The sequence below is a fragment of the Hylobates moloch genome, unplaced genomic scaffold (genome assembly GCF_009828535.3).
Source record: "Hylobates moloch isolate HMO894 unplaced genomic scaffold, HMol_V3 SCAFFOLD_1, whole genome shotgun sequence".
NCBI classification, from domain to species: domain Eukaryota; kingdom Metazoa; phylum Chordata; class Mammalia; order Primates; family Hylobatidae; genus Hylobates; species Hylobates moloch.
In genome coordinates this window covers 35,874,821-35,901,322 of record NW_026652276.1, presented here as the reverse complement: position 1 = coordinate 35,901,322, position 26,502 = coordinate 35,874,821, and the positions used below count along the sequence as shown (strand labels likewise).

Below are 26,502 nucleotides of genomic sequence, written 5' to 3'. Positions count from 1 at the left end.
TTGTTTATTCAATCTACCATTGATAGGTACCTGATACCCAGAATTTTCTAAAAGCATTTCTGTTTATAATGATACTGTAGAGGATTAAAGATGGGTGCAATTTTTTTTGACATTCTTTCCATTGAGAGGTGGGGATCTGTGTCTCTTCCCCTTGAACCTGAACTGGTCTATGCCTGCTTTGATCAATACAATACAGTAGAAGTAATACTGTACCTGTGCTAGTCATAGCCTTTAAGAGGACTAGAAATTTCCACCTTGGCCTCTTGGAGCCCTGAGTTGCCGCATTAGAAGTCTGACTACCCTGAAGTGCCATGGTGGAATAGCTGTGTTGGGAGGGGAGAGGGAGGGAGGGAAGGGGATGTCTTCGGCAGATTCCAGCTGTGATTTGCATCATCTCAGTCCAGCTGATGCTCCAGATATTGCAAAGCAGAGAGAGATGAACCTCCCTTCTGACTTCTTTGAATTTCTGACCCTCAGAATTGTGAGAATTATATCACAAGTATAAATTGTCTTAAGAACTAGGTTCAGGAGGAGTTTATTAAGCATCATTAGTTTACTGGGTTTTTGGAGTGTGGCGACGGTATTTGTAGACACCGTTCCAGGAACATGAGCTGTCATATCCCCTCCTCTTCTACTTCCCATTGCAACCAATAAAGGCTGTTCCTACTATAAAAAACAAAGAGAGAGAGAGGGAGAAAGAAGAAAAAACCTCCCAAATCATTAACTAGAACAGATGTTTTAAGATAACCAACAATTACTTTAATTCATAAATGTATATACATAGATTACATAAAGAAATTAAGTACACATGTTGCATTTTAAAAATGTGTCTAGTAGGTTATTTGTACAGAATTAAAATGAATTTAAGAACACATTTTAACATTTTTAAAATTAATCATATATTTATTTATCTATTTTGTTTATTTATTTTTGAGACAGAGTTTTACTCTTGTTGCCCAGGCTGGAGTGCAATGGTGTGATCTTGGCTCACCGCAACCTCTGCCTCCCAGGTTCAAGAGATTCTCCTGCCTCAGCCTCCTGAGTAGCTGGGATTACAGACATGCACCACCGTGACCGGCTAATTTTGTATTTTTAGTAGAGACAGAGTTTCTCCATGTTGGTCAGGCTGGTCTCGAATTTCCGACCTCAGGTGATCCCCCCGCCTTGGCCTCCCAAAGTGCTGGGATTACAGGTGTGAGCCACTGTGCCTCACCAATCATATATTTAATATTAAGACTTAAGGCTTTAGAAAAGTTGTTATTTAAAAAATAACTGATATTGCTTCAAAAGTGATTAATTCACCATGGTATGATTAACAAGAATGATGCATTTCATTTAAGTTGCAGAAAAAAATTATGCAGATCCTTCCTAAGTATTTTCAGTTTTTTAAAAAAATTTATTGCCACATCACAAGGAGTCAAGAGGATCCTTCCTAAGTTTCATATCCACACAAAAATGTGATGCCTATATAGTGACCAGAAACAATAACAATGAAAGTGGAGTTGGCTCTCTATCTTGGAAACAATTTTAATCTGAAAGAATCAGTCAGAGGACCCACATAAAAAGCAATATACTGATTTGTGGAAAAGTAATAACTTATTGAGCTGTTTCCGGGAGACACAGATTCTTGGTTTCTGAGTTCCTGAGCTGTTCACTCACTGTGCCAGAACAGCTGACTTCCCACAGCGTGTACTTGAGTATCTCAGCAACTGAGGACCGGAAGCGAGCTTGGAACTTCTTACTAATTAGGACATAAAGGATGGGGTTCAAGCAACTATTGAGGAATGCCAAACCAGTGGAGAGGGGGATTCCAGCCTGCATCACGTGGTGGGAATAGCTATTGTGGTGAATGGTGAGCTCCCAAATGCTAAACAGGTGATAAGGAGTCCAGCAAACCACAAAGGCCACAACCACAACCAGAATTGTCCAGAAATGCCTACTGGAGATCAGGATGCTTCGCTTCTTCACCTTGAAGATGAGACACAAGTAGCAAATACTCATTGTTAGCAAAGGGAAGAGATAGCCAATGATAAATTTCACCCAGGTCAGAACATGGTGCCTGATCAAAGTGAGGTCAGGATCATGCTTCTGAAAATTGTTATAGCAAAGAGTGTGATTATTGAACTCCACAGTGTCCCGGAAGTATAGGGCAGGACCGCCAATTAGAGAAGCCAAAAGCCAGATGAATATAATGACAATCAGAGAGTTCTTGAGGGTTCGATGCCGATGAGATAAGACAGGATGGATCAAGTGGATATAGTGGTCCAGGCTGATCACTGTCAGGAAAAAAACACTGGCAAACATATTCAACTGGGCAGTGAAGGAATTGGCTTTGCACAGCCAGATGCCAAAGGGCCAGTGGAAATTCATGGCCACATAGGAGATGTACAGGGGCAGGAAGAGAAGAAAAATGAAATCTGCAATGGCTAGATTGAGGAACCACAGAGTGGTGACTGTCTTCTTCCACTTGAACCCCGTGAACCAAATGACAATGGCATTTCCTGGAATTCCCAGAACAAAAGCCAAACAATATAACACCAGGGAGACCCAGTGAACAACTCCCAGCTGGACTTTCTCCTCCAAATCAGACTCCAGAGAGTAATAGTCTAGGTCATAGGAATAGTTTTCAAATTCTTCAAATAATGTTTCCTCCAAATCTTCCATGACCTTGCTAAATGGAGAATGAAGAAATCTGTAGAAGCAAATTTAAAAAGAAAGAAAAAAATTTTTAAAGAAAAATGAAAGTTCAGTGCATGATAAGAAACATGAAGATAAAAATATTTCAGGTTATGGACCAGACATAGTATTTTTTTTTCTTTTTTTTGAGACAGGGTCTCACTCTGTTGCCCAAGCTGGAGTGCAATGGCATATTTTGGCTCACTGCAGCCTTGACCTCCTAGGCTCAAGTGCCTCCTACCTCAGCCTCCCCAATAACTAGGACCACAGGTGCTCATGACCATGCTCAGCCAATTTTTAAATTTTTTGTAGAGATGAGGTCTCACTATGTTGCCCAGGCTGGTCTCAAACTCCTGGGCTCAAGTGATCCTCCTACCTCAGCCTCCCAAAGTGCTGGAATTATAGGCATGAACAACTATGCCCAGCAAATATAGTATATTTTTTCATAGGACTTGTGGTTATACTCCATATGTTCAAGTCTTGGTGAGCCTCAGTTTCACTCTGATTATCATTCTCCCAGCATGAGAGTTCATTTCTATAAAGTATTTGGTACTTGCTAAATTAAAATGAATGACTCTACAGTTATAATTCTTCTGTTCGTAATGCTTATAGGGCTGACTAGAGAGAACTCAACAAGCATTTATTAGATTCCTACTATGCATTATTATTTTACAGCAGATGCAAAAGAAAACGGATTAATACTTACAGAGTGCTAACTTCAAAATCTGTATTTCAGCCAGACACAGTGGCTCACACCTGTAATCCCAGCACTTTGGGAGGCTGAGGCAGGGAGATTGCTTGAGACCAGCCTGGGAAATATGGCAAAAACCTGTCTCTACAAAAAAATTTTAAAAAAATAGCCAGATCTGGTGGCTCATGCTGTAGTCCCAACTACTCAGGAGGCCGAGGCAAGAGGATTGCGTGAGCCCAGGAGTTTGAGGCTGCCGTGAGCTATGATCAAGCTACTGCACTCCAGCCTGGGCAACAGAGCAGGACCCCACCTCAAAACAAAATTTTTCGTGAAAAAATCTGGATTTGTTGTTGCCCTGACTTCTTAAACTCTAGATAAAGAGTTCCTACTACTTCCTAGACCAATCCACCTGGATGTCACTGGAGATTTTGACCTGAGATTTTGCATCCAAGGATGTTTCGAGTACATGTTTATGAAAGCAAACATAGTAATCAGAATTATATCAATGGCTTCTCATCCAAAAGATGGCTTTTGGAGTAAATTTGATTATGACCACTTAATTTCTATATTAATTTCCTACAGAACGCAATTAAGCTTTATTTAAATTTTTATCTTATTGAAATAATTCTTTTCCATAATAATTTATGACAAAGATTAGAATTTTTTTTTGAGACAGCCTTCTGTTTTTGTTTTTTTGTTTGTTTGTTTGTTTTTTTGAGACAACCTCCCGTTACAGAGGCTGGAATGCATGGCACAATCTCGGCTCACTGTAGCCTCTGCTTCCTGGGCTCAAGCAATTCCCCTGTTTCAGCCTCCTGAGTAGTTGGGATTACAGATGCCGGCTACCATTCCTGGCTAATTTTTGTATTTTTAGTAGAGACAGGGTTTCACCATGTTGACCAGGCTGGTCTCGAACTCCTGATCTCAAGTGATCCACCCATCTCAGCCTCCCAAAGTGCTGAAATTACAGGTATAAGCCAGAGAACCTGGCCAAAGATTGGATTTATTAATCAGTTTTACTTTATTTTTGCCCATACCAAATTTTGTCTCTTATAATTTCTACCAAAGTAAGTTTTATTTTGTGCCCACTCCCTGCCCTTTTTTTTTTTTTTTTTTTGAGACAGAGTTTTGCTCTTGTTGACCAGGCTAGAGTGCAGTGGTGTGATCTTGGCTTACCTCAACCTCACCTCCCGGGTTCAAGCAATTCTCTTGCCTCAGCCTCCCGAGTAGCTGGAATTACAGGCATGTGCCACCACGCCTGGCTAATTTTTGTGTTTTTAGTAGAGACAGGGTTTCTCCATGTTGGTCAGGCTGGTCTTGAACTCCCGACTTCAGGTGATTCGCCCACCTGGGCCTCCCAAAGTGCTGGGATTACAGGCATGAGCCACCGCACCCAGCCTTTTTTTTTTTTTTTTTTTTTTTTTTTTTTTGAGACGGAGTCTTGCTTGTCACCAGGCTGGAGTGCAGTGGCGCCATCTCGGCTCATTGCAACCTCCACCTCCCGAGTTCAAGCGATTCTCCTGCCTCAGCCTCCAGGTATTTTTAGTAGAGACAGGGTTTCACCATGTTGGCCAGGATGGTCTTGATCTCTTGACCTCGCGATTCACCCACCTCGGCCTCCCAAAGTGCTGGGATTACAGGAATAAGCCACTGCACCCGGCCCCTCTGCCTTTTTTCTTATCAAGGCCAGTTTTTCTGGGTTAAGAAGACTTGAATGTCAATTTTTCAATCAGCACAAAAGTATACTGTGTGCAACTCTGTCTTCTTCCATTTTATTTTGTGCTATTTCTATCTGTAGTATTGAACGAAGATCAAGCAGAAAAAAGATTAATAGTTACATTCATTTCATGGAGCTACAATCATACATGAGGCAAGTATGTAAAATTTTAGATTATAGTAGGGTTAGAATAAAGAGGTCAAAACATCCTGTGTTGCTCACAGGCATCTCAAATTCAATTTGACTATCACTGAATTCATCATCCTACCTAAAACTTTCTGAGAAATCCAGCAGGGCATAATTAAAAAACAAAAGCAATTTATTCCCTTCCTCCCAACCCCAGCCCAGCAACCTTTTTGTTCTTCAATATTCAATTCAAATGCCACCTTTCTTAGAAACATTTTCTGACTTACCTTCCTGCAGTTAATTATAATTATTATTGTTATTATTAAAACAATTTATAATAAAATGATAGTCAATGTTATTGAGAATTTACTAGATGCCAGACATGTATGATCTAATTTGATCCTCATAAGAATCTTACATACACTTGTAATCCCAGTGCTTTGGGAGGCCAAGGCAGGAGGATTGCTTGAGCCGAAGAGTTTGAGACAAGCTTGGGCAACAAAGTGAGAAACTGTCTCTTAAAAAAAAAAAAAAAAAAAAAAAAAAAGATCTTACATTGTAGGTAAGTACAGGTGACCCTTGAAAAACATGGGGGGTGCCTAGAGGTGCTGACCCCACACACACTAAAAAAAATTTACATAAAACTTTTTGTTGTTATTGAGACATGGTCTCCCGCTGTCACCCAGGTCAGAATGCAGTGGCACAATCATAGCTCACTGCAGCCTCAAATTCCTAGGCTCAAGTCATTCTCCCACCTCCACCTCCCAAGTAGCTGGGACTACAGAAGTACATCACCATGCCTGGCTGATATTTTTATTTTTGTAGAGATGAGGTCTTGTTATGTTGCCCAGGCTGCTCTTGAACTCTTGGCCTTAAGTGATTCTCCTGCCTCAGCCTCCCAAAGTGCTGGAATTACAGGAGTGAGTCACTGTGCCCAGCCCATTATTATTATTATTATTCTGAGACAGAGTCTTGCCGTGTTGCCCAAGCTGGAGTGCAGTGGTGCAATCTTGTCTCACTGTAACCTCCGCCTCCCGGGTTCAAGTGATTCTCCTGCCTCAGCCTCCCTAGTAGCTGGGATTACAGGTGTCTGCCACCCCGCCTTGCTAATTTTTATATTTATGGTAGAGATGGGGTTTCACCTTGTTGGCCAGGCTGGTCTTGAACTCCTGACCTCAGGTGATCCGCCCACCTTGGCCTCCCAAAGTGTTGTGTTGGGATTTTAGGCGTGAGCCACCATGCCCGGACTTATTATTATTATTGAGACCGACTCTCTCACTCTGTTGCCCAGGCTGGAGTGCAGTGGTGCAATCTTGGCTCACTGCAACCTCTGCCTCCTAGGTTCAAGTGATTCTCCTCCCTCAGCCTCCCAAGTAGCTGAGACTACAGGCTTGTGCCACCACGCCTGGCTAATTTTTGTATTTTTAGTAGAGACAGAGTTTCACCATGTTGGCCAGGCTGGTCATCTTGATCTCCTGACCTCAAGTAATCCGCCCATCTCAGCCTCCCAAAGTGCTGGGATTACAGGTGTGAGCCACCATGCCTGGCCCTATTATTTTTTTTAGAAACGAGTATCACTATGTTGCCCAGGCTGGATTCAAATTCCTGAGCTCAAGGGTTCCTCCTGACTCAGCCTCCTAAGTAGCTGAGACTACAGAAACACACCACCAAACTTGACTTGCATATAACTTTTGACTCCCCCAAAACTTAACTATTAATAGCCTTCTGTTGATCAAAAGCCTTACTAATGACATAAAGCATCAATTAACACATATTTTGTATGTTTTATGTATTATATACTGTATTCTTGCAATAAAGTAAGCCAGAGAAAAGAAAATGTTATTAGGAAATCATAAGGGGTTGAGAGCAGTGGCTCACGCCTATAATCCCAGCACTTTGGGAGGCCGAGGTGGGTGAATCACCTAAGGTCAGGAATTCGAGACCAGGCTGACCGACATGGTGAAACCCCATCTCTACTAAAAATACAAAATTAGCCAGGTATGGTGATGCATGCCTGTAATCCCAGCTGCTTGGGAGGCTGAGACAGGAGAATTGCTTGAACCTGGGAGGTGGAGGTTGTAGTGAGCCGAGATTGTACCATTGCACTCCAGCCTGGGCAACAAGAGCAAAACTCCATCTCAAAAAAAAAAAAGGAAATCATAAAGAAGAAAATACATATTTACTAGTCATTAAGTGGAAGTGGACCATCATAAAGGGCTTCATCCTCATCATCTTTACAACAAGTAGGTTGTGGAGGAGGAAGAAGATGGGTGGGTCTTTCTGTCTCGGAGTGGTAGGGGCAGAGGGAGAAAATCTATGCCTAAGTGAATCTGCACAGTTGAAACCCATGTTGTTCAAGGATCGACTGTACTATCATTGGTCTCATTTTTAAGAAACAACACTGAAGCTTGTAGAAGCTTAGTAACTTACTCAAGATCACACAACCTGCAATTGCAGAGTCAGAATCTAAAGTCAGATCTGTTGGACCCCTGGCCTGAGCTCTTAACCACTACAGCATTCCCCTCTTCTGTCATACTTGTCTTATCACACTTAACATGTTATGTTGTCATTAATTTTTAATTTCTTCTCTATTAGACTGTGAACTCTTTGAGAATAAGGACTGTCATGGCTGTACCCCCAGTGCCTTGTACATCTTAATATATCACAGGTGATTAACAGATGCTTAATAAATGATTGGCTCCCATTCCGAACCAAAGATAATTTTAAAACTTCAGGTGAGATTTTGTGAGTTCACCCCTAAGTCAGGGTCACTGCCAGACTCTCTCCAACCTTGACCCACAGTTATTTATTTATTTATTTATTTTTTCTGGATGGAGTCTCACTTTGTCAAACAGGCTAGAGTGAGTGCAGTGGCGTGATCTCGGCTCACTGCAACCCTCATCCCCCGAGTTCAAGCAATTCTCCTGCCCCAGCCTCCAGAGTAGTTGGGATTACAACTGCCACCACACCAGGCTAATTTTTTGTGTGTTTTTAGTAGAGACAGGGTTTCACCTTCTTGGCCAGGCTGGTCTTGAACTCCTGACCTCGTGATCCACCTGCCTCAGCCTCCCAAAGTGCTGGGATTACAGGCGTGAGCCACCGCACCCAGCTGACCCACAGTTCTATCATCAGGATCTTGGCTTATTCCTGGACACCAAATCCCTTCCTTCGTGTGTCCTATTCCAGTGAGCAAGAATTGGCTCCTGTCATGCTGCCCCATTCTTTCAGGCCTGGGATCTCACTCTGCCCTCTCACTCACTCCTTCTGGTGGCTGATTCTCCCCAGTGTCAGATCCTTCCCAGCTTAGTCTAAAACTTTCTGTCTTTTCTGTATACTAGGACATCCTTACCTTCCAGGTGCCTATGATCTGTTCCTTTAAGCTATTAGCAATTCAGAAGCCACATGGCCCATGGGGTGGTCTGAATCACCTTATAAAACCCCAAACAGAATCTCATTCCCCAAACAAAGAAAAGCCCATGGAAGACCCCTAATAGCTTCTAACCACTATCCTCACCAAAAATCAGGAGCCTCCCCTTCCAATGTCATTACTGACCCTGCTGGGACAGTGTGATCATCGCAGGGCCTGTTGAAGGCAACCATCTTCTTCTGCATTCTGTTGGGGCAGGGGATTGGAGGGTGGGATACTGGTATGTTTATGTGTGTGTGCATATGCCTTGAGGATGAGTGATTTATCTGAATAGAACACCTTCAAACAGAAAGCCCTGCACCAGAGAAGTTCCTAATCTTCCAGGAAGCAGATGAATACATTAGATTTAAGGTCTAATTCAGGCTCGGAGAAAAAGCTTCAAGAACAGCTGGTTGATGCTCACCTGAATCCTTTATGGGAAATAGGAGCTTAGGAATTCCCCTAAGACTTAGAGCAGATGTTTTTGTGTGATGGTGATGGTGAGGGGTAAGGATAGAGTGTAGAAAAGACAGACAGCAGAACTTAGCAACTGTCCTACTGAGTCCTTGAGTGGACACAGTTAACTTTTGAAGACATACTCTTGTTTACCTATTATACCTTGTTTGGCCATTGCTTTACAGTTTTCAGGTACTTCCAGATCTAAGTAAGTTTCCAGACCTCATTTAAACCTTCCCAAATATCTAGAGACAAAATGTATTCATTTCCTAGGGCTGCCGTAACAAAGTACCAGAAACTGCTTGGCCTAAGACAACAGAAATGTATTGTCTCACAGTCTGGAGACTAAGTCTGAAATCAAGGTTGTTTATTATGAGGGCTGTCCTGGAACATCCTTTCCATGCCTCTTGCCTAGCTTCTTGTGGTTTGCTGGCAAACTTTGGCCTTCCTTGGCTTGTACATGTGTTACGCCGATCTCTGCCTACATCTTCACATAGCATTCTCCTTGTGTGACTCTGTGTCTAAATTTCCCCTTTATATAAAGACACCAGTCATTTCGAATTAGGGCCCACCCTAATACCTCATTCTATTTTCTATTCTATTGCCTCTGTAAAGACCCCATTTCTAGGCCGGGCGCGGTGGCTCACGCTTGTAATCCCAGCACTTTGGGAGGCCGAGGTGGGCGGATCACGAGGTCAGGAGATCGAGACCACGGTGAAACCCCGTCTCTACTAAAAATACAAAAAAATTAGCCGGGCGTAGTGGCGGGCGCCTGTAGTCCCAGCTACTCGGAGAGGCTGAGGCAGGAGAATGGCGTGAACCCGGGAGGCGGAGCTTGCAGTGAGCCGAGATTGCGCCACTGCACTCCAGCCTGGGTGACAGAGTGAGACTCCATCTCGAAATCTTTTTTTTTTTTTTTTTTTTTTTTTTTTTTAAGACAGGGTTTCACTCTTGTTGCCTAGGCTGGAGTGCAGTGGCATGATCTCGGCTCACTGCAACCTCCGTCTCCCGGTTTCAAGCGATTCTTCTGCCTCAGCCTCCTGAGTAGCTGGGACTACAGGTGTGCACCACCACATCCGGCTAATTTTTTTATTTTTAGTAAAGACAGGCTTTCACTATATTGGCCAGGCTGGTCTCAAACTCCTGACCTCGTGATCCGGCCGCCTCGGCCTCCCAAAGTGCTGGGATTACAGGTGTGAGCCACTGTGCCCAACCTAGACCCCATTTCAAATAAGATCACAGTCTGAGGTAATGGGGGTTAGGACTTCAACGTATTTTTTTTTGGTGGGGGAGGAGGGTTACCATCCAACCCATAAGACTAACTCAGGAGTGGCAACCACCATTTCTGAATCCTGATCACTCATTCATTCAGCCAGTATTTGGTAAGTGCTCACATTGTTCAGGCACTATTCTAACTGATTGAGATACTTCACTAATTAAGACAGACAACTATTTCTTCCCTCTTAGATTTTATATTTACCAGGCAGGGATAGATAGTAAAAAGGTAATATTATAAAATTACATAGTGTATTAAGAGATGGTAAGTGCTATAGAAAGATGAAAAAATTGAACAGGATAAAGGGAATAAAGGGAATAGAAACTTTCTTTCTTTCTTTCTTTCTTTCTTTCTTTCTTTCTTTCTTTCTTTCTTTCTTTTCTTTCTTTCTGACACTCTTGCTCTGTTGCCTAGGCTGGAGTGCAGTGGCATGATCTCGGCACACTGCAACCTTCACATCCTGGGTTCCAGCGATTCTCCTGTCTCAGTCTCCAAGTAGTTGGGATTACAGGTGTGAGCCACCACAGCCAGCTAATTTTCATATTTTTAGTACAGATGGGATTTCACTATGTTGGCCAGACTGGTCTCAAACTCCTGAGCTCAAGTGATCTGCCCACCTCAGCATCCCAAATACTAGGATCACAGGCTTAAGCCACTGCACCCAGCCTGGTTTTAGCTTTCAATAAGGTGGTCCGAGAAGGACTCGTTGAAAAAACTGAAAAGGCTTGACAGAGGTGAGGGAATTAGTCATGGATATTTCCAGCAAGAGTGTTCCAGGCACTATTGCTATGGCAGAAGTGTGTCTAACATATTCTAGAAGCAATAAGGATGCCAGTATGTCCAGGATAGGATGAGAAAACCGAGCAAGAGGAAGAAAAGAAGGAAAAAATTCAACAAGAATATAGGAGGTTACATCATATAGATGCTTGTCAGCCTTTGAATGATTTTTGCAAAGGGAAAAGGCAATCTGATTTTTATTATAGAAAGATCTCTCTTTCTGCTGTGTTGAGAATAGACTGTTAGATATAATGGTGGGGCAAACAAGTAAGAAATGGGCAGACCAGATAGAAAATTATTGCAATAATCCTGGCCAGAGATGACGGTGGCTTGTTAGGTGGTAGCAGTGAAGGTGATGGGAAATGATTAGATTCTAGGTATATTTTGAAGATAGAACCAACAGTTTTCTTAATGAAGTCAAATATAACCCCCAGACTTTGGAGCCTTCTGTACCAGAGTCCAAGGCCTTATACATCCCCTTTCCTCCTCTTCTCATGGGCTAGAATATAGATGCAGTGATGAGCCACCTTGCACCATGTAAATGAAGAAAACATGGTTTTTCTTTTTTTTTTTTTTTTTTGAGATGGAGTCTTGCTCTGTCACCCAGGCTGGAGTGCAGTGGCGCGATCTTGGCTCACTGCAACCTCCGCCTCCCGGGTTCACGCCATTCTCCTGCCTCAGCCTCCCTAGTAGCTGGGACTACAGGCGCCCGCCAACACGCCCGACTAATTTTTTGTATTTCTAGTAGAGACGGGGTTTCACCGTGTTAGCCAGGATGGTCTCGATCTCCTGACCTCGTGATCCGCCCACCTCGGCCTCCCAAAGTGCTGGGATTACAGGCTTGAGCCACCGCGCCCGGCAAAACATGGTTTTCCACAAATAGAAGTTTGGGCCCCTGGGTGACCTCGTGGAACAGAGCTACCCTACTTTTCTGGACCACCTCCTTTGGATTACTAAGTGAAAATATTCTCCTGGAATCCTTTTGGGCTATTTTTTTCTCACAAAACTGTGTGGGTCTGTGGAATGGGCCTTTTTTTTTTTTTTTTTTTTTGATGGAGTCTCACACTGTTGCCCAGGCTGGAGTGCAGTGGCACGATCTTGGCTCACTGCAAGCTCTGCCTCCCGGGTTCATGCCATTCTCTTGCCTCAGCCTCCCAAGTAGCTGGGACTACAGGCGCCCACCACCATGCCCAGCTAATTTTTTGTATTTTTAGTAGAGATGGGGTTTCACCCTGTTAGCCAGGACAGTCTCGATCTCCTGACCTCGTGATCTGCCTGCCTCGGCCTCTCAAAGTGCTGAGATTACAGGCATGAGCCACCGCGCCCGGCCAGAATGGGCTTTTGTTAAAGCAGCTGAACACGTATCCTAACTAATATAACTTCTCTAGGCCCTACCTTTGAGCACTGTGGTGGAGCCCTGGCAGTGCTCACCTCCTGTGACAAGATGTTATAAGAGGTCTTTGTGGTAGGAGCTATTTCTCACAATGGTTATGGCTTCAGAAGCTCACTGGAGGAGGGAGAGGGGAGCTTCCCTTAGAGGGGACAGAAAGGGAAAGAAGCTGGCCTTATGAGGAGGAACTCTTACCCCAGCAATGGTTAGGGAGCTGTTTAGGAAATCCCCTTTTTAGCCATGAAGACTTAACATGAAGGAGGTTTTGCAGTTGACTATGGTGGGTTAAAGAGGTGCTGCTGGGAAGACTCCGCTGCCTTTTTTTTTTTTTTTTTTTTTTTTAAGACAGGGGTTTTGCTCTGTCACCCAGGCTGGAGAGCAGTGGCAGAATCATAGCTCACTAGGCAGTAACCCAGTTACCCTGATTAGAGAATGAAGTAGGCCAGGCACAGGGGCCCACACCTGTAATCCCAGTACTTTTGGAGGCTGAGGCAAGGGGACTGCTCGAGCCCAGGAGTTCAAGAACAGCCTGGGCAACACAGTGAAGACCCTGCCTCTATGAAAATAAGAATACATTTTTTTCCAAAAAAGAGAATGAAGGCCAGGCCCGGTGGCTCATGCCTGTAATCTCAGCGCTTTGGGAGGTCAAGACAGGCAGATCACTTGAGGTCAGGTGTTTGAGACCAGCCTGGCCAACATGGCAAAACCCCATCTCTACTAAAAACACAAAAATTAGCCAGGCGCAGTAAGGCGGAGGTTGCAGTGAGCTGAGATCACACCACTGCACTCCAGTCTGGCAACAGAATGAGACTCCATCTCAAAAAATAAAATAAAAAAAAGAATGAAGTAGAAGTGGGTCAGGTGTCTGCTAAGTTATACTTTGAACTAGAAACATGGTTGAGTGCAACTCTGGGGCAGAGCATAGCTTACAGGTAGGAATTGACATACCCAATCTGTGGAGATCAGAGCATGAAAATGAACTGTGTGATAATGCAATCTCAAAGCGATATCGGTGCTCTCAAAGGAAAAATGTGTTTACAAAGAAAGCTTACTACCTTGAGCATTTCTGCCAACTTAAATTTAAAGGCCTGTAGAGATGCTTCTTTAAATTATTAAAAAGTGGTATTACACTGTATAATCAATCATGTCGTGTTGTATTTCCCTGTTTATTTTTGGTGGGATAAGAGAGAAAGGACAAAAAGAGACACAAAAAGAAAATGGGGGAAATTTTTCCTCAACTTAGCCGTGTGAAGATATACATATATACATGCACACACATATATACATATGCATATATACAAATAGTTTTTGAGAGATGATGGGAGGATGTGAATGAAGGATCAGAGGTGAATAGGAGGGATGTCTGGGCAATAGAAAGAAGCTGTGGTGGGCAGTAACCAGAAATGAAGACAGATAGTAGGTGGACATTAGGTCTCTTTTTTTTATTTTTGAGACAGTCTCTTTCCATCATTCAGGCTGGAGTGGAGTGGCGCAATCTTGGCTCACTGCAACCTCCACCTCCCAGATTCAAGCAATTCTCACTCGAGAATCAAGTGTGAAAAATCAAGTGATTTTTGTGCCTCAGCCTCCCAAGTAGCTGGGATTACAGGCATGCGCCACCATACATGGCTAATTTTTATATTTTTAGTAGAGACAAGGTTTTGCCATGTTGGACAGGCTGGCCTTGAACTCCTGACCTCAAGTGCTCCATCCCCTTTGACCTCCCAAAGTGCTGGGATTACAGGTGTGAGCCACCACACCCGGCAGCCTTAGGTCTTTAAATCCAGGTTTAAAATAAAGAGGATCATTAAACAGGCAGGATCAAGTGGCCTTGGATGGCAGTGACTTTCCATTGAGATGTCCATGTAGTTTTCTCAGTTTGGAAGAGCACAATAACAATGTCAGCATAAGGCTTTTCGACTTAACAGAAAAGAGGAAATAGCTACTGTATTTGTCTTAAACCATATGTGCTGCTGAAAGGCAAATAAATAATTCTGACTGAAACGAAGACTAATAAAGGTCTCTATGATCATAAAAAGTTTGTGTAGCCACTTAACTGCCAAGCTGTACTGTGAACAGGGATATATGTAGGGCCACCCAAGTCTATTAAAAATGTGTGAAAAATGCTTGGTGTGAAGCAAAGTTCAGAGAACCTCTATGAAGTCTCTGGTTTATGTTCCAAAGAAAGTGAAGGGACATATTTACTGCAGGGATTCAGCTGCTTCGAGGACCCACGTTACCACATTCCTGGGTTACTTCTACCTAGATATTCAAATGGCAAATCGTGTGTTTGTGGAGCATAGAACTACCTATTGAATTAAACAATCTGGTGTCTGATCTATTCAGATTTAATAGATGGCAAAGCTGAAACTCTTTTCTGAATAAATAAATTTTACTGCAAGAGTTCTGGCAGAAAATGTAATAATAAACAGTCTATAAAATCCAGATGATTTTGGGGAAGGACACCTGGTAGAAGTGTGTAACATTAAACTTTTAAATGTGGCTTTAGACAAGGCTTGGCTATAGAGGGAAACATTTTGTTCATCTACCTTGACAAAACACAAAGATTCCTTCTGGCAGAACATTTGGCGAATGAAGAGAGGTTTAATTTTGTTCTGTATTGTTGAGTTAGATGGGTTTTCATGGATCACTGCAAAAATGTACACCTCACAGAATCTTAAGGCAGTTTAGGCTCTAAGCTGGTTTGAACAGAGAGAAGGACTTGATATGGCAAACTTTGTCTACGTAGGTTGCCTGTGTAGTGTTCTCTACACACTCTGGTAAAAAGAACTCAAGCTCTGAATGTGTCTCCTGTTAACACCACAGGGGCCCTTGGGGGAACATGTATTTTGCTTCTGACCGGATAACACGAAGGAATAGAAAAGGCAGGGAGCGGTGGCTCATGCCTGTAATCCCAGCACTTTGAGAAGCTGAGGAAGGCAGATCATTTGAGGTCAGGAGTTCAAGACCAGCCTGGCCAACATGGTGAAATCCCATCTCTACTAAAAATACAAAAATTAGCCGGGTGTGGTGGTGTGTGCCTGTAGTCCCAGCTACTCAGGAGGCTGAGGGAGAAGAATTGCTTGAACTCAGGAGGTGGAGGTTGCAGTGAGCCAAGACGGTACCACTGCACTCTAGCCTGGGCAATAGAGTGAGACTTCATCTAAAAAAAAAAGAAAAGAAAAGAATGAATAGAAAGGATTGATGGACACAAGAGAGAAATTCTCCAGTAAAAACCAGAGATCCATGACCTAGCAAACATATGGTCAGCAAGCTGTTTTTCAAGGGCTGTCTTCTTAGGGAAGAAAGATTTTTTGAAACACATATATGTGTGTGTTGCCCCAGGGAGGTGGTATTTGGGACATTGCTCAGTATTTTCCACTGTCAAACATAAACTATACTACACCCCAGAATGTACTCAAGATGTTTGGCATCAGTAGAGTATTTTGTTGCCATTCAGATGAACGATCTCTGTTTGGAAGGCGTTGAGGCAGAGCAACGCTTTAAAAAGAGACCCTGTTTATTCACCCAAGGGAAGCAAAGGGAGGTTAGATGGAAATTGAAGGTTGGGTGGTGATATTGTTGTTGCTGCCAGTTGGGAGGTGGTAGAACAACCCTCACACCCCAACCCCTGGCATAGCTTATCCTGTAATAGAGATGCAGCTTGCCTAGCTGTAGTTACCATGTCATTTATTACTTAATGTCAGGCATTAAGACAAATGACAATATTCTTTGGTATATTAGGAAGAATGAAAGTATTTTGATTTGGCTCAAGAAGGGACAACATAAATGGGAGTGTTCTGATGACAAAGGCCTTTGAATGTCATGCGTAAGGGTTTGGATTTTATTCCATTGCTCCCAAAGCATATAAAAATGTTTGTAACAGGGAGTGACGTGACAGAATATTTGTTTTTGTAAAGATCATCTGGTAGCAGTTTGCAAGATGGTTTGGAAAATAATTTGAATGGAAGTAAGACAATCATTCAGGAGCCTATTACCACAGTGGAAGTCAAAGATGGAAGGTCCTTAGACAGTGAGAGAATTGAGATGAGGGAGATGTATTTGGAAGACATTGATTTGAGAAATGAATAGAATCTTTCAGGAAGCTTAGCTGAATTGCGTATAGTCTTCACAATAATGTTTTTCTTGAGTTGGCACTGAAAACCTTGAACAGAAAAGTGAGCTAATTTTAGGCATACAAATGTTTTATCAGTTTTAAAGGCAGCAAGATTGGGAGAGAGAAAGAGAAAGTTTTTCCTTTTCAAAGAATAATTAAATGGAAATTAATGATACCTATTTTCATGATGCTGGGATCAAATTCTTGTCATAAAAGGCATTTGCAGCCTGATCTGCATGTCAGCCCCCATGCTTCACTTTGACAGTTTGAAAAGAGAACACAGCACATGTACGGGAAGTCAACGCCTACTTATGTACCTGTTGTTTTAATGCTCCACCCAGAAATTAGTGTTCTAACTTGTACAATCTGTATGGCTCTGTTGATTGCTGGGGGTGAATGATTATCCTTAGGTTAGGAAGAAACTTTTAGGCTTAATTCCTTTGCAAGACTTTAAGATAATTAACACACATGTATAATGTAAATATCAGGCAATATCGTGGTCTATGGGTTGTAGAATTAGACTGCCTGCTCTCAAATCCCAGTCCTTCCCGTTTCTGTCTGTGGGATCATGGACAAATTACCTGCTACCAAGAAACTTGTTTCCTCACTTGTTAAAATGGGAATAGTAATAGCACCTAACTCATGGGGTTGCCATAATGATCACATGAGGAAATCCTTAAAATGTGGTTAGCTCAGTGCCTGGCACACAAAGCATGCTCAATAATTGTAGGTATTAATCATTACCTACAAGTTTTAGCTTAGGACTTTTAAAAGCAGTAGAGAATAAAGGGGAAGGCAGAGAGAGAGAGTGGGACTTCTTTGAGTTACTTCCTGAGAAGGGTGAGAAGATTTTAAGTACAGATTCAAAAACATGTTTTGTTTTGTGGATTTTATGTTAAAAAAATACTGAATCTGCATGGAGTTCACACATTATTATATGCCTGCCTTCTGAAGGCATCTGAGTTGGGGACCCCTGTGTCTAGCCCCAAAATGCCATGTTTATCACCATATCTGGTTAAGAGTGGTGAGAAAATATTATACTGTATAGCACTATATTTCTCTTCTCTTTCTTTTTTTTTAGACAGGGTCTGGCTCTGTCACCTAGGCTGTAGTATAGTGGTGTGATGTTGGCTCACTGCAGCCTTGACCTCCCAGGGCTCAAGCAGTCCTCTACCTTAGACCCCCGCAGCAGCTGGGACCACAGAGACATGTGCCACCATGCCAAACTAATTTTTTTTTTTTTTTTTGATATGGAGTCTCACTCTGTCGCCCAGGGTGGAGTGCAATGGCGCAGTCTCGGTTCACTGCAACCTCCGCCTCCCGGGTTCACAGTATTCTCCTGCCTCAGCCTCCTGAGTAGCTGGGATTACAGGCGCACACCACCACACCTGGCTAATTTTTTGTATTTTTTTTAGTAGAGATGGGGTTTCACTATGTTGGCCAGGCTGGTCTTGAACTTCTGACCTCCTGATTTGCCCGCCTCAGCCTCCCAAAGTGCTGGGATTACAGGCATGAGCCACTGGGTCAGGCCTTCTTTTTGGATTTTTTAGTAAAGATGGGGTTTTACCATGTTGCCCAGGCTGGTCTCGAACTCCTGAGTTCAAGTGATCTGCCCACCTCAGCCTCCCAATGTGCTAGGATTGCAAGCATGAGCTACCGGGACTGGCATTCTCTTTTAAAAAAAAAAAAAAAAATTATTCATTTTATTTTATTTTATTTTATAAAATAAATTTTATTTGAATTTTGATTCAATTATATTTTACTATTTTTATTTTTCTATTTATTTGGTTGGACATGGTGGCTCATGTCTGAAATCCTAGCATTTTGGGAGGCTGAGGTGGGAGGATTGCCTGAGGTCAGGGCTTCAAGACCATAGTGAGAACCCTGTCTCTTAAACAACAAAACAAAACAAAACAAAACAAAAACTCCTTGTTTACCTTTGCTATAAGGATATAGTCTAGGTCTTTATCTCACGCTCTCCCATTTTTTTTTTTTCTATTTCATAAACTGAAACAAGTGGTAACTTCTTCCCAAACTTTATCTCAAGTCTAGGAAAGAATCTCAATGTAACAATGTAATGTAATCAGCAATGTAATGTTTAAAAGTCTTGATCATAGTAGAGAGAAATCTCCAAATTAGTACAGTTATCCTTCAGTATCCGCAGGAGATTGGTTTCAGGACCTCTCATGCATACCAAAATCCAAGGATGCTCAAGTCCCTGATATAAAATAGTATAGTATTTGCATATAACCTATGCACATCATCCCATATACTTTAAATCCTCTTTAGAGTACTTATAACACCTAATACAATGTAAATGCTATAAAAATAGTCGTTGTATTGTTTAGGGGATAACAATAAGAAAAAAAGCCTGGGCATATTTAGTACAGATACAGCCATTGATTTTTTTTTTTCTGAATATTTTTCATCTGTGAAACTACAGATATGGAGGGCCAACTGTGTTTTCTTTTTTTTTGAGACCAAATGTTGCTCTGTCACCCAGGCTGGAGTGCAATGGCACAATCTTGGCCCACTGCAACCTCTGCCTCCTGGGTTCAAGTGATTCTCTTGCCTCAGCCTCCTGAGTAGCTAGGATTACAGGTGTCCGCCACCATGCCCAGTTAGCTTTTGTATTTTTAGTAGAGACAGGGTTTCACCATGTTGGCCAGGCTGGTCTTGAAATCCTGATCTCAGGTGATCCACCTGGCTCAGCTTTTCAAGGTGCTGGGATTACAGGTGTGAGCCACCACACCTGGCCCCAGCTGTGTTTTCTTAAAAAGAGATTTCTGTGTATAAAAGTAACTTTTTATCAGGAAGAATATGGGCACTGAATTTGGAAACCTTGATGGCACAGGACTTCTGTAAATTTACATTTGTAGGGCATGTGACTGGACAACTGTTAGAGATCTGAAATGTTTAGTTTATGTTGCAGATATGTTCATCCATATAAAGAGTCAGAACTAAAGCTTGCATCCTCTTTAGTGTCTTCTGGGCAATTTTATGTATCGTAACATAACAAAGAACTGATTTTGGAAGCAAGTATCATGGCAGGGTACCTACCAGATTATAAAACTTCTCATAAACAGATATTACCCATGGTTTAAAAATTTTTTAAAGGCTAAAAATGACTATGTCTGAGACTAGAATATTTAATCATGACCTGAAATCTCTGCAGGCCAAGATAGGCTTCCAAAATTTCCACCGGGGAACATGGTGGAAATCTGTACTCCTGTATCTCTGCTTTCTATTTCATCATTATTTGGCACTGAAGATGTTTTGGTTCTCAATCACTCATTGTCAGTGACAGTGATAGAAGTCCAGGGAGAATATCCGGTTTAGGGTGGAAACTGAATTGGTGGTCAATGTATTCTTATTTTAATTTACATCAAGATACTTCCTGTCTTAAAGAAAGAGAAGGCTTTCTCCTAAAGGGGAGGGAACAGTAATCAGGGAACTTGCAGAATATATTGAGATTGCAGCCACTTCATAAAACAATACTGTTCATTATCCTGAGAGGTAATACATGAACTCAGTGAAGGGGAGGGAAGGGAAACTTGTTTTTGTAGCAACAGTAATGCTGTTTCAACACAGCAGCAAAAGGAGGGGGAGGAGGACAATTCTAGAACTGCCTTTCATTCGTACAGATAATGCTTGAAAATATTTTTGCCTTTTTTTCTCCTAGGAGGAGACACAAAGAAGTATAGGATAAAATGTAGACATAAAAGATAAAGCACAGGTTAAAAGACTTGCTTATTGATCACAACTAAACAATGTGGGTGCCAGATTCATTATTATGGCGATTTAATGGTTTATGACATTCGTTATGGGCTTTTTTTTTTTTTTTTTTGGAGACAGAATTTCGCTCTGTCATCCAGGCTGGAGTGCAGTGGCGTGATATGGCTCACTGCAACCTCCACCTCCCAGGTCCAAGCAGTTCTCGTGCCTTAGTCTCCCAAGTAGCCACGCCCAGCTAATTTTTGTATTTTTAGTAGAAAAAGGGTTTCACCATGTTGGCCAGGCTGATCTTGAACTCCTGGCCTCAAGTGATCTACCTGCCTCAGGCTCCCAAAGTGTTGGGATTACAGGCGTGAGCCACCACACTGGGCCATCATAGACATTTTTTTTTTTTTTTGAGATGGAGTCTCGCTCTGTCGCCCAGGCTGGAGTGCAGTGGCACGATCTCGGCTCACTGCAAGCTCTGCCTCCCAGGTTCACAACATTCTCCTGCCTCAGCCTCCCGAGTAGCTGGGACTACAGGCACCAGCCACAAAGCCCGGCTAATTTTTTTTGTATTTTTAGTAGAGACGGAGTTTCACTGCGTTAGCCAGGATGGTCTCGATCTCCTGACCTCGTGATCCGCCCGCCTCGGCCTCCCAAAGTGCTGGGATTACAGGCATGAGCCACCATGCCCGACCCATCATAGACGTTTTAAATTATTTTATGGTAATGAAAACAAAGGTAGCAACTGCAACACTATTTTCTCATGGCCAATCTATATTTGGAACAGTTTGTTGAGTTCTGCAAAACGGACATTGGAGAGACCATTGGAAAACAAAAGCAGTGTAAAAGAAAGAACTCTGGAGGGTGATGGAGGGGACTTGAAATTAGTCTTTGTTGGAATGCTTAATGAACCAGTGAGAAAGGAAGACTTGAGGAGTTTCATGACTATCTTCAGATTCTTGAAGATGCTAAGGCAGAAAATGTTGGCATAATAGTCAAGAAAATTTTGACTTAGGAGAAGCAAGACGTTACATCTGTTTAATACCCAGAAAGTTAAAAGTCTACCAAGAAAGCAAGCAAGCAAGCAAGCAGAATGCATTGCATTGGGTGGGCACTAAGGGAGTTTGATCACAGCCTAGATGCTGCTGGCTGGGGATACTCCAGAAGGCACTGACTCATGCGCTAAGTGGGCTTTTCACATCATCCTTCAAGGGCAAGACTCTATGATAATGGATATCATTTTTGAGCTCTTATTCTCTATTTACAGATTAGGAAGTTGAAGATCAAGAAAATTAAAGAATTTATAAAAACTCTTCAGAGGCCAGGCACAGTGGCTCACGCCTGTAATCCCAGCACTTTGGGAGGCTGAGGCGGGCAGATCACCTGAGGTCGGGAGTTCGAGACCAGCCTGACCAACATAGGGAAACTCCATCTCTACTAAAAATACAAAATTAGCTGGGCGTGGTGGCGCATGCCTGTAATCCCAGCTACTCGGGAGGCTGAGGCAGAAGAATCGCTTGAACCCGCGAGGCGGAGGTTGCAGTGAGCTGAGATCACGCCATTGCACTCCAGCCTGGGCAACAGGAGTGAAACTCCATCTCAAAAACAAACAAACAAACAAAACCCCAAAAACTATTCAGTGGCATGGTTAGCATTCTTATCTAAATTGGTAAATGCCTATGTTCTTAACCACCAGGCATTTGAGGCACAAGAATCCTTCTTCAAAAGTGCTTAAACCAGGCCAGGCATAGTGGCTCATGTCTGTAATCCCAGCACTTTGGGAGGCTGAGGTGGGCAGATCGCTTGAGTTCAGGAGTTTGAGACCAGCCTGGCAAACACAGTGAAACCCTATCTCTACTAAAAATACAAAATTTAGCCGAGCGTGGTGGCACACTCCTGTAATCCGAGCTACTTGGAGGTCGAGGCAGGAGAATCGCTGGAACCCTGGAGGCACAGGTTGCAGTGTGCCAAGATCACACCACTGCACTCCAGCCTAGCTGACAGAGTGAGACTCTGTCTCAAAAAAATAAATAAAAATAAAAATAAATAAAGAAATAAATAGTGTTTAAACCAGGAGAGAGTGATGCTGAATTTAGAGAATAAATCTACATTCCTTTTCTAGAGCTGTACCTGTGGCTGAATGAAAAAACAAAACAAAACACAAAATAAACCATTCTTCCCTGCAGAGGAGGATGACTTCATAGGAGGAAGCCTAGAATGATGCATGGAAAAGAAAGCGACTTTGGTTCTTTGTTAGACTCTTCCTCACCACTCCCCTCTTCTCACCTCCACCTCCAGGCCCAGTGGAGCAGCCAGTTTGTAAGAACAGTTTTTAATTTTGAGCTTTTATCATAGCTTTATTTTAGTACTACGTCAGAAGTCCACATTTGCCCAGGGTCTGCTCTGTTCCTTGGGCTGGTTCTGAATGTTGTTAAAGTCACTGCAGGATGACTTTACAAGAACCAAATTGCCAGACGTAAACCAACTCTCATCCAGCCTTTGGCAGCTGGATTCTAAGGAATAAATGAAGAGAGGACAGTCAGGCAAATGCATATTCTTTTTTTGTTTGTTTTTTAGACCGAGTCTTCTCTGTCTCCCTGGCTGGAGTGCAGTGGTGTGATCTCGGCGCACTGCAACCTCCGCCTCCTGAGTTCAACCGATTTCGACTGTTTCAGCCTTCCGAGTAGCTGGGACTACAGGTGCGCACCACCACGCCCAGCTAATTTTTGTATTTTTAGTAGAGACGGGGTTTCACCATATTGGCCAGGCTGGTCTCACTCTCTTGACCTCGTGATCTGCCTGCCTTGGCCTCCCAAAGTGCTGGGATTACAGGCGTGAGCCACTATGCCCGGCCCAAATGCATATTCTTTACTGCTCCAGAGCTGGTTAAGTCCCAAAATGCCCTTTCAGTCTCTCTTGGTGACCTGTAGGACTCCTATGTGAACCTGTAGGGCTGCATTTCTCCAAGGGCCTGTCCTTTCTTCTGGGACCCAGTGTGATTGCTTCTAGGTTTTTTTCTTCTAGGTTTTGTAAGGGCACGGGTACTTTCAAATGGTGCAAATCCAGGTGCTGGTTAACACTTCAGGCACAGGACATGGATGAGAGAGAAGAAAATCAAACAGGGAAAGAAAAATTTTAACCCAGTATCGTGCTGTAATCAAAGCCCTCCAACTAAACCCCTTTGTAGGGTTCTGGGGATTCCATTTTGTGCTCTGCCTAGCAGTGCTCTTGAATGGAATGGGGTTCATTATGGGAGCAGTGCCCTGTAGAGGTTATGACCCACTGTCACATGTTGAGTTTCCCCTTTACTCTTCAGTTTCATTTTAAAAATTTCATTGTAATTAAAAAAATTTTTTTGTAGACATGATGTCTTGCTATGTTGCCCAGGCTGGTCTAGAACTCCTGAGCTCAAGCAATCCTTCCACCTCGGCCTCCCAAAGTGCTGGGATTACAGGTGTGAGCCACCATGCTCAACCCAGTCTCACTTTCTTTTTGTAGTTTTACCCTCAAAACTGCCATCGCTTTTTAATTAAAACAAATGAGAGCCATTTTCTCTCAATACATTATTGTGCACAAAGGTTTGTGATCCATCTTCGAACACCTGGACAGCCCACGCTACACATCCAGGGATTCCAGCCAGTGGAATATTTTCCATGTTGGTTTTCCCCCTTGATCCACCTAAAAGTTCAGACTGTATGATGGAGGGCTGAGATTAGGGTGAGACAGGTGAAGCTGGGTTATGGAAGAGCAGGGTAGGACCTTGTCTTTGTTTAAAAATTTGATATTTTGTTAATCATGGATTATTTTCCATTAATTTTAATTTTGCCTCAATTGCCTTATCCTAGTTCTTTTTTTTTTTTTTTTTTTTTGAGACGGAGTCTTGCTCTGTCACCCAGGCTGGAGTGCAGTGGCGCGATCTCGGCTCACTGCAAGCTCCGCCTCCCGGGTTCACGCCATTCTCCTGCCTCAGCCTCTCCGAGTAGCTGGGACTACAGGCGCCCGCCACCACGCCCGGCCAATTTTTTTGTATTTTTAGTAGAGACGGGGTTTCACCGTGGTCTCGATCTCCTGACCTTGTGATCCGCCCACCTCGGCCTCCCAAAGTGCTGGGATTACAAGTGTGAGCCACCGCGCCCGGCCGCCTTATCCTAGTTCTGACGTGCCGTAACACTTGATCCTGTTTAAGTCCATGGATATTAGGCAGTCCTGTGGGCTGAAAAAGCACTGGAACTTAGGAGAGATGGTTCTAAAATGTAGCTCTGCATATCATTAGCTATGTAACTTTGGATGGGGTCAGTGGCCCAGTTGGGACCCCAGGTGTCTCATGTGCAAAATACAGGTGACATCTAATTCTAAACTTTTATGATTCTGCCCCTGGTGTTTCCTAACTGAGAAGCTCAAAGATGGCAGCACCGTATATTCTAGCTCTTTTATTAATCTCCATGCCTCAAACTAGCACCAAATCCGGTCCCTTGCACAGAGTGGACATTCAAACAATGTCTTCCAGTAAATGGTTTTTTGCACATTGGAACAAAAATACAGATCAAGGTCCAAACCAAAAAGCCTACACAAATTAAAAACATTCTGCAAATGAAAACAAAACCTTCCCAAACAAGAATATTGTGCCTCCCTCATTCCTCCCACAGAAAAGAACCAACTGAAAATTATTAGTGTTTCTGATTCATGAAAGTATGGCAAAGTCTTACTGCTTTTTCTCCCCCCCAAGAAATATTCTATTCAAATATTTCAGGTTTTGAATGAAGCAGACTTATGTAATCATCCTGCCCTTGGAGATTTTTGTCCATCTAAAGAAGCTAGAACCACCCTAATGAGTCACAGTTCATAAAATGTAACATCTGTGAGAGAAGGTTATAAACATCAGCAGTGCCCAGAACAGCTGTAGAATTTTAGAAGAAACAGAATTTCCACTTCCCAACCAGTTCTTCATATTTAAGTTCACATAACTAGAATGTAGGGAGAGAGCGCATTTGTGCATATAGCCCAAACTCCCTTTTCTTTTCTCCTCTTTTTTCCTTGAGAGAGAGAGAGGCTGCGTGCAATGGCTCACATCTGTAATCTCAGCACTTTGGGAGGCCCAGGTGGGCAGATTACTTGAGACCAGGAGTTCGAGACCAGCCTGGCCAACATGGTGAAACCCCATCTCCACTAAAAATACAAAAAATTAGCTGGGCGTGGTGGCACATGCCTTTAATACCAGCTACTCAGAGGCTGAGGCAAGAGAATTGCTTGAGCCTCGGAGGTGGAGGTTGCAGTGAGCCAAGATCACACTACTGCACTCCAGCCTGGGCAACAGAGCGAGACTCTGTCTCATTTAAAGAAAGAGAGGCCGGGTATGGTGGCTCACGCCTGTAATCCCAGCACTTTGGGAGGCCGAGGCAGGTGGGTCATGAGGTCAGGAGATCGAGACCATCCTGGCGAACACAGTGAAACCCTGTCGCTACTAAAAATACAAAAATATTAGCTGGGCATGGTGGCATGCGCCTGTAGTCCCAGCTACTCGGGAGGCTGAGGCAAGAGAATGGCCTGAACCCAGGAGGCGGAGCTTGCAGTGAGCCGAGATCGCACCACTGCACTCCAGCCCGGGCGACAGAGCGAGACTACATCTCAAAAAAAAAAGAAAGAGAAAGAAGAGAGAGAGAGAGCATGAGTGCGAGCACATGTGCAAGAAAGAATGCCGAGAGGGAAAGAGGCAAAGGAGGGAAGGGAAAAGATCCTGGTTCAATGGTAAAATACATGACCTTAAAATAGAAAACATATTTTAAGCGCTCTTTTCTTTATTCTTAGCCTATTTTGTATTACAGCATTTTTTTTTTCCCCCAAAATGGAGCCTCTCGCTCTGTCTGCCAGGCTGGAGTGCAGTGGCTCAATCTCAGCTCACTGCAACCTCTGCCTCCCGGGTTCAAGCGATTCTCCTGCCTCAGCCTCCCAAGTAGCCAGGATTACAGGCACCCACCACCATGCCTGGCTAATTTTTGTATTTTTAATAGGGACAGGGTTTTGCCATGTTGGCCAGGCTGGTCTAAGGTGATCCACCTGCCTCGCCCTCCCAAAGTACTGGGATTACAGGCGTGAGACACCGTGCCCAGCCCTATGACATCTTTTCCACATACCTATTCTCTAACCAGTGGT

General features: G+C 43.2%; 1 protein-coding gene across 1 annotated transcript in view; it reads right to left on the bottom strand.

Moving 5' to 3' along the window:
• Nucleotides 1-736: 736 nt before the first annotated feature.
• CMKLR2 (chemerin chemokine-like receptor 2) overlaps nucleotides 737-26,502 on the bottom strand; it is a 41,133-nt gene continuing 15,367 nt past the window's right edge. Inside the window, exon 2 of the mRNA XM_032754798.2 lies at nucleotides 737-2,692. Coding sequence (XP_032610689.1) covers nucleotides 1,597-2,664 — 1,068 coding nt within the window. The 5' untranslated portion in view covers nucleotides 2,665-2,692 and the 3' untranslated portion in view covers nucleotides 737-1,596. The remainder of the gene's footprint in view (nucleotides 2,693-26,502) is intronic.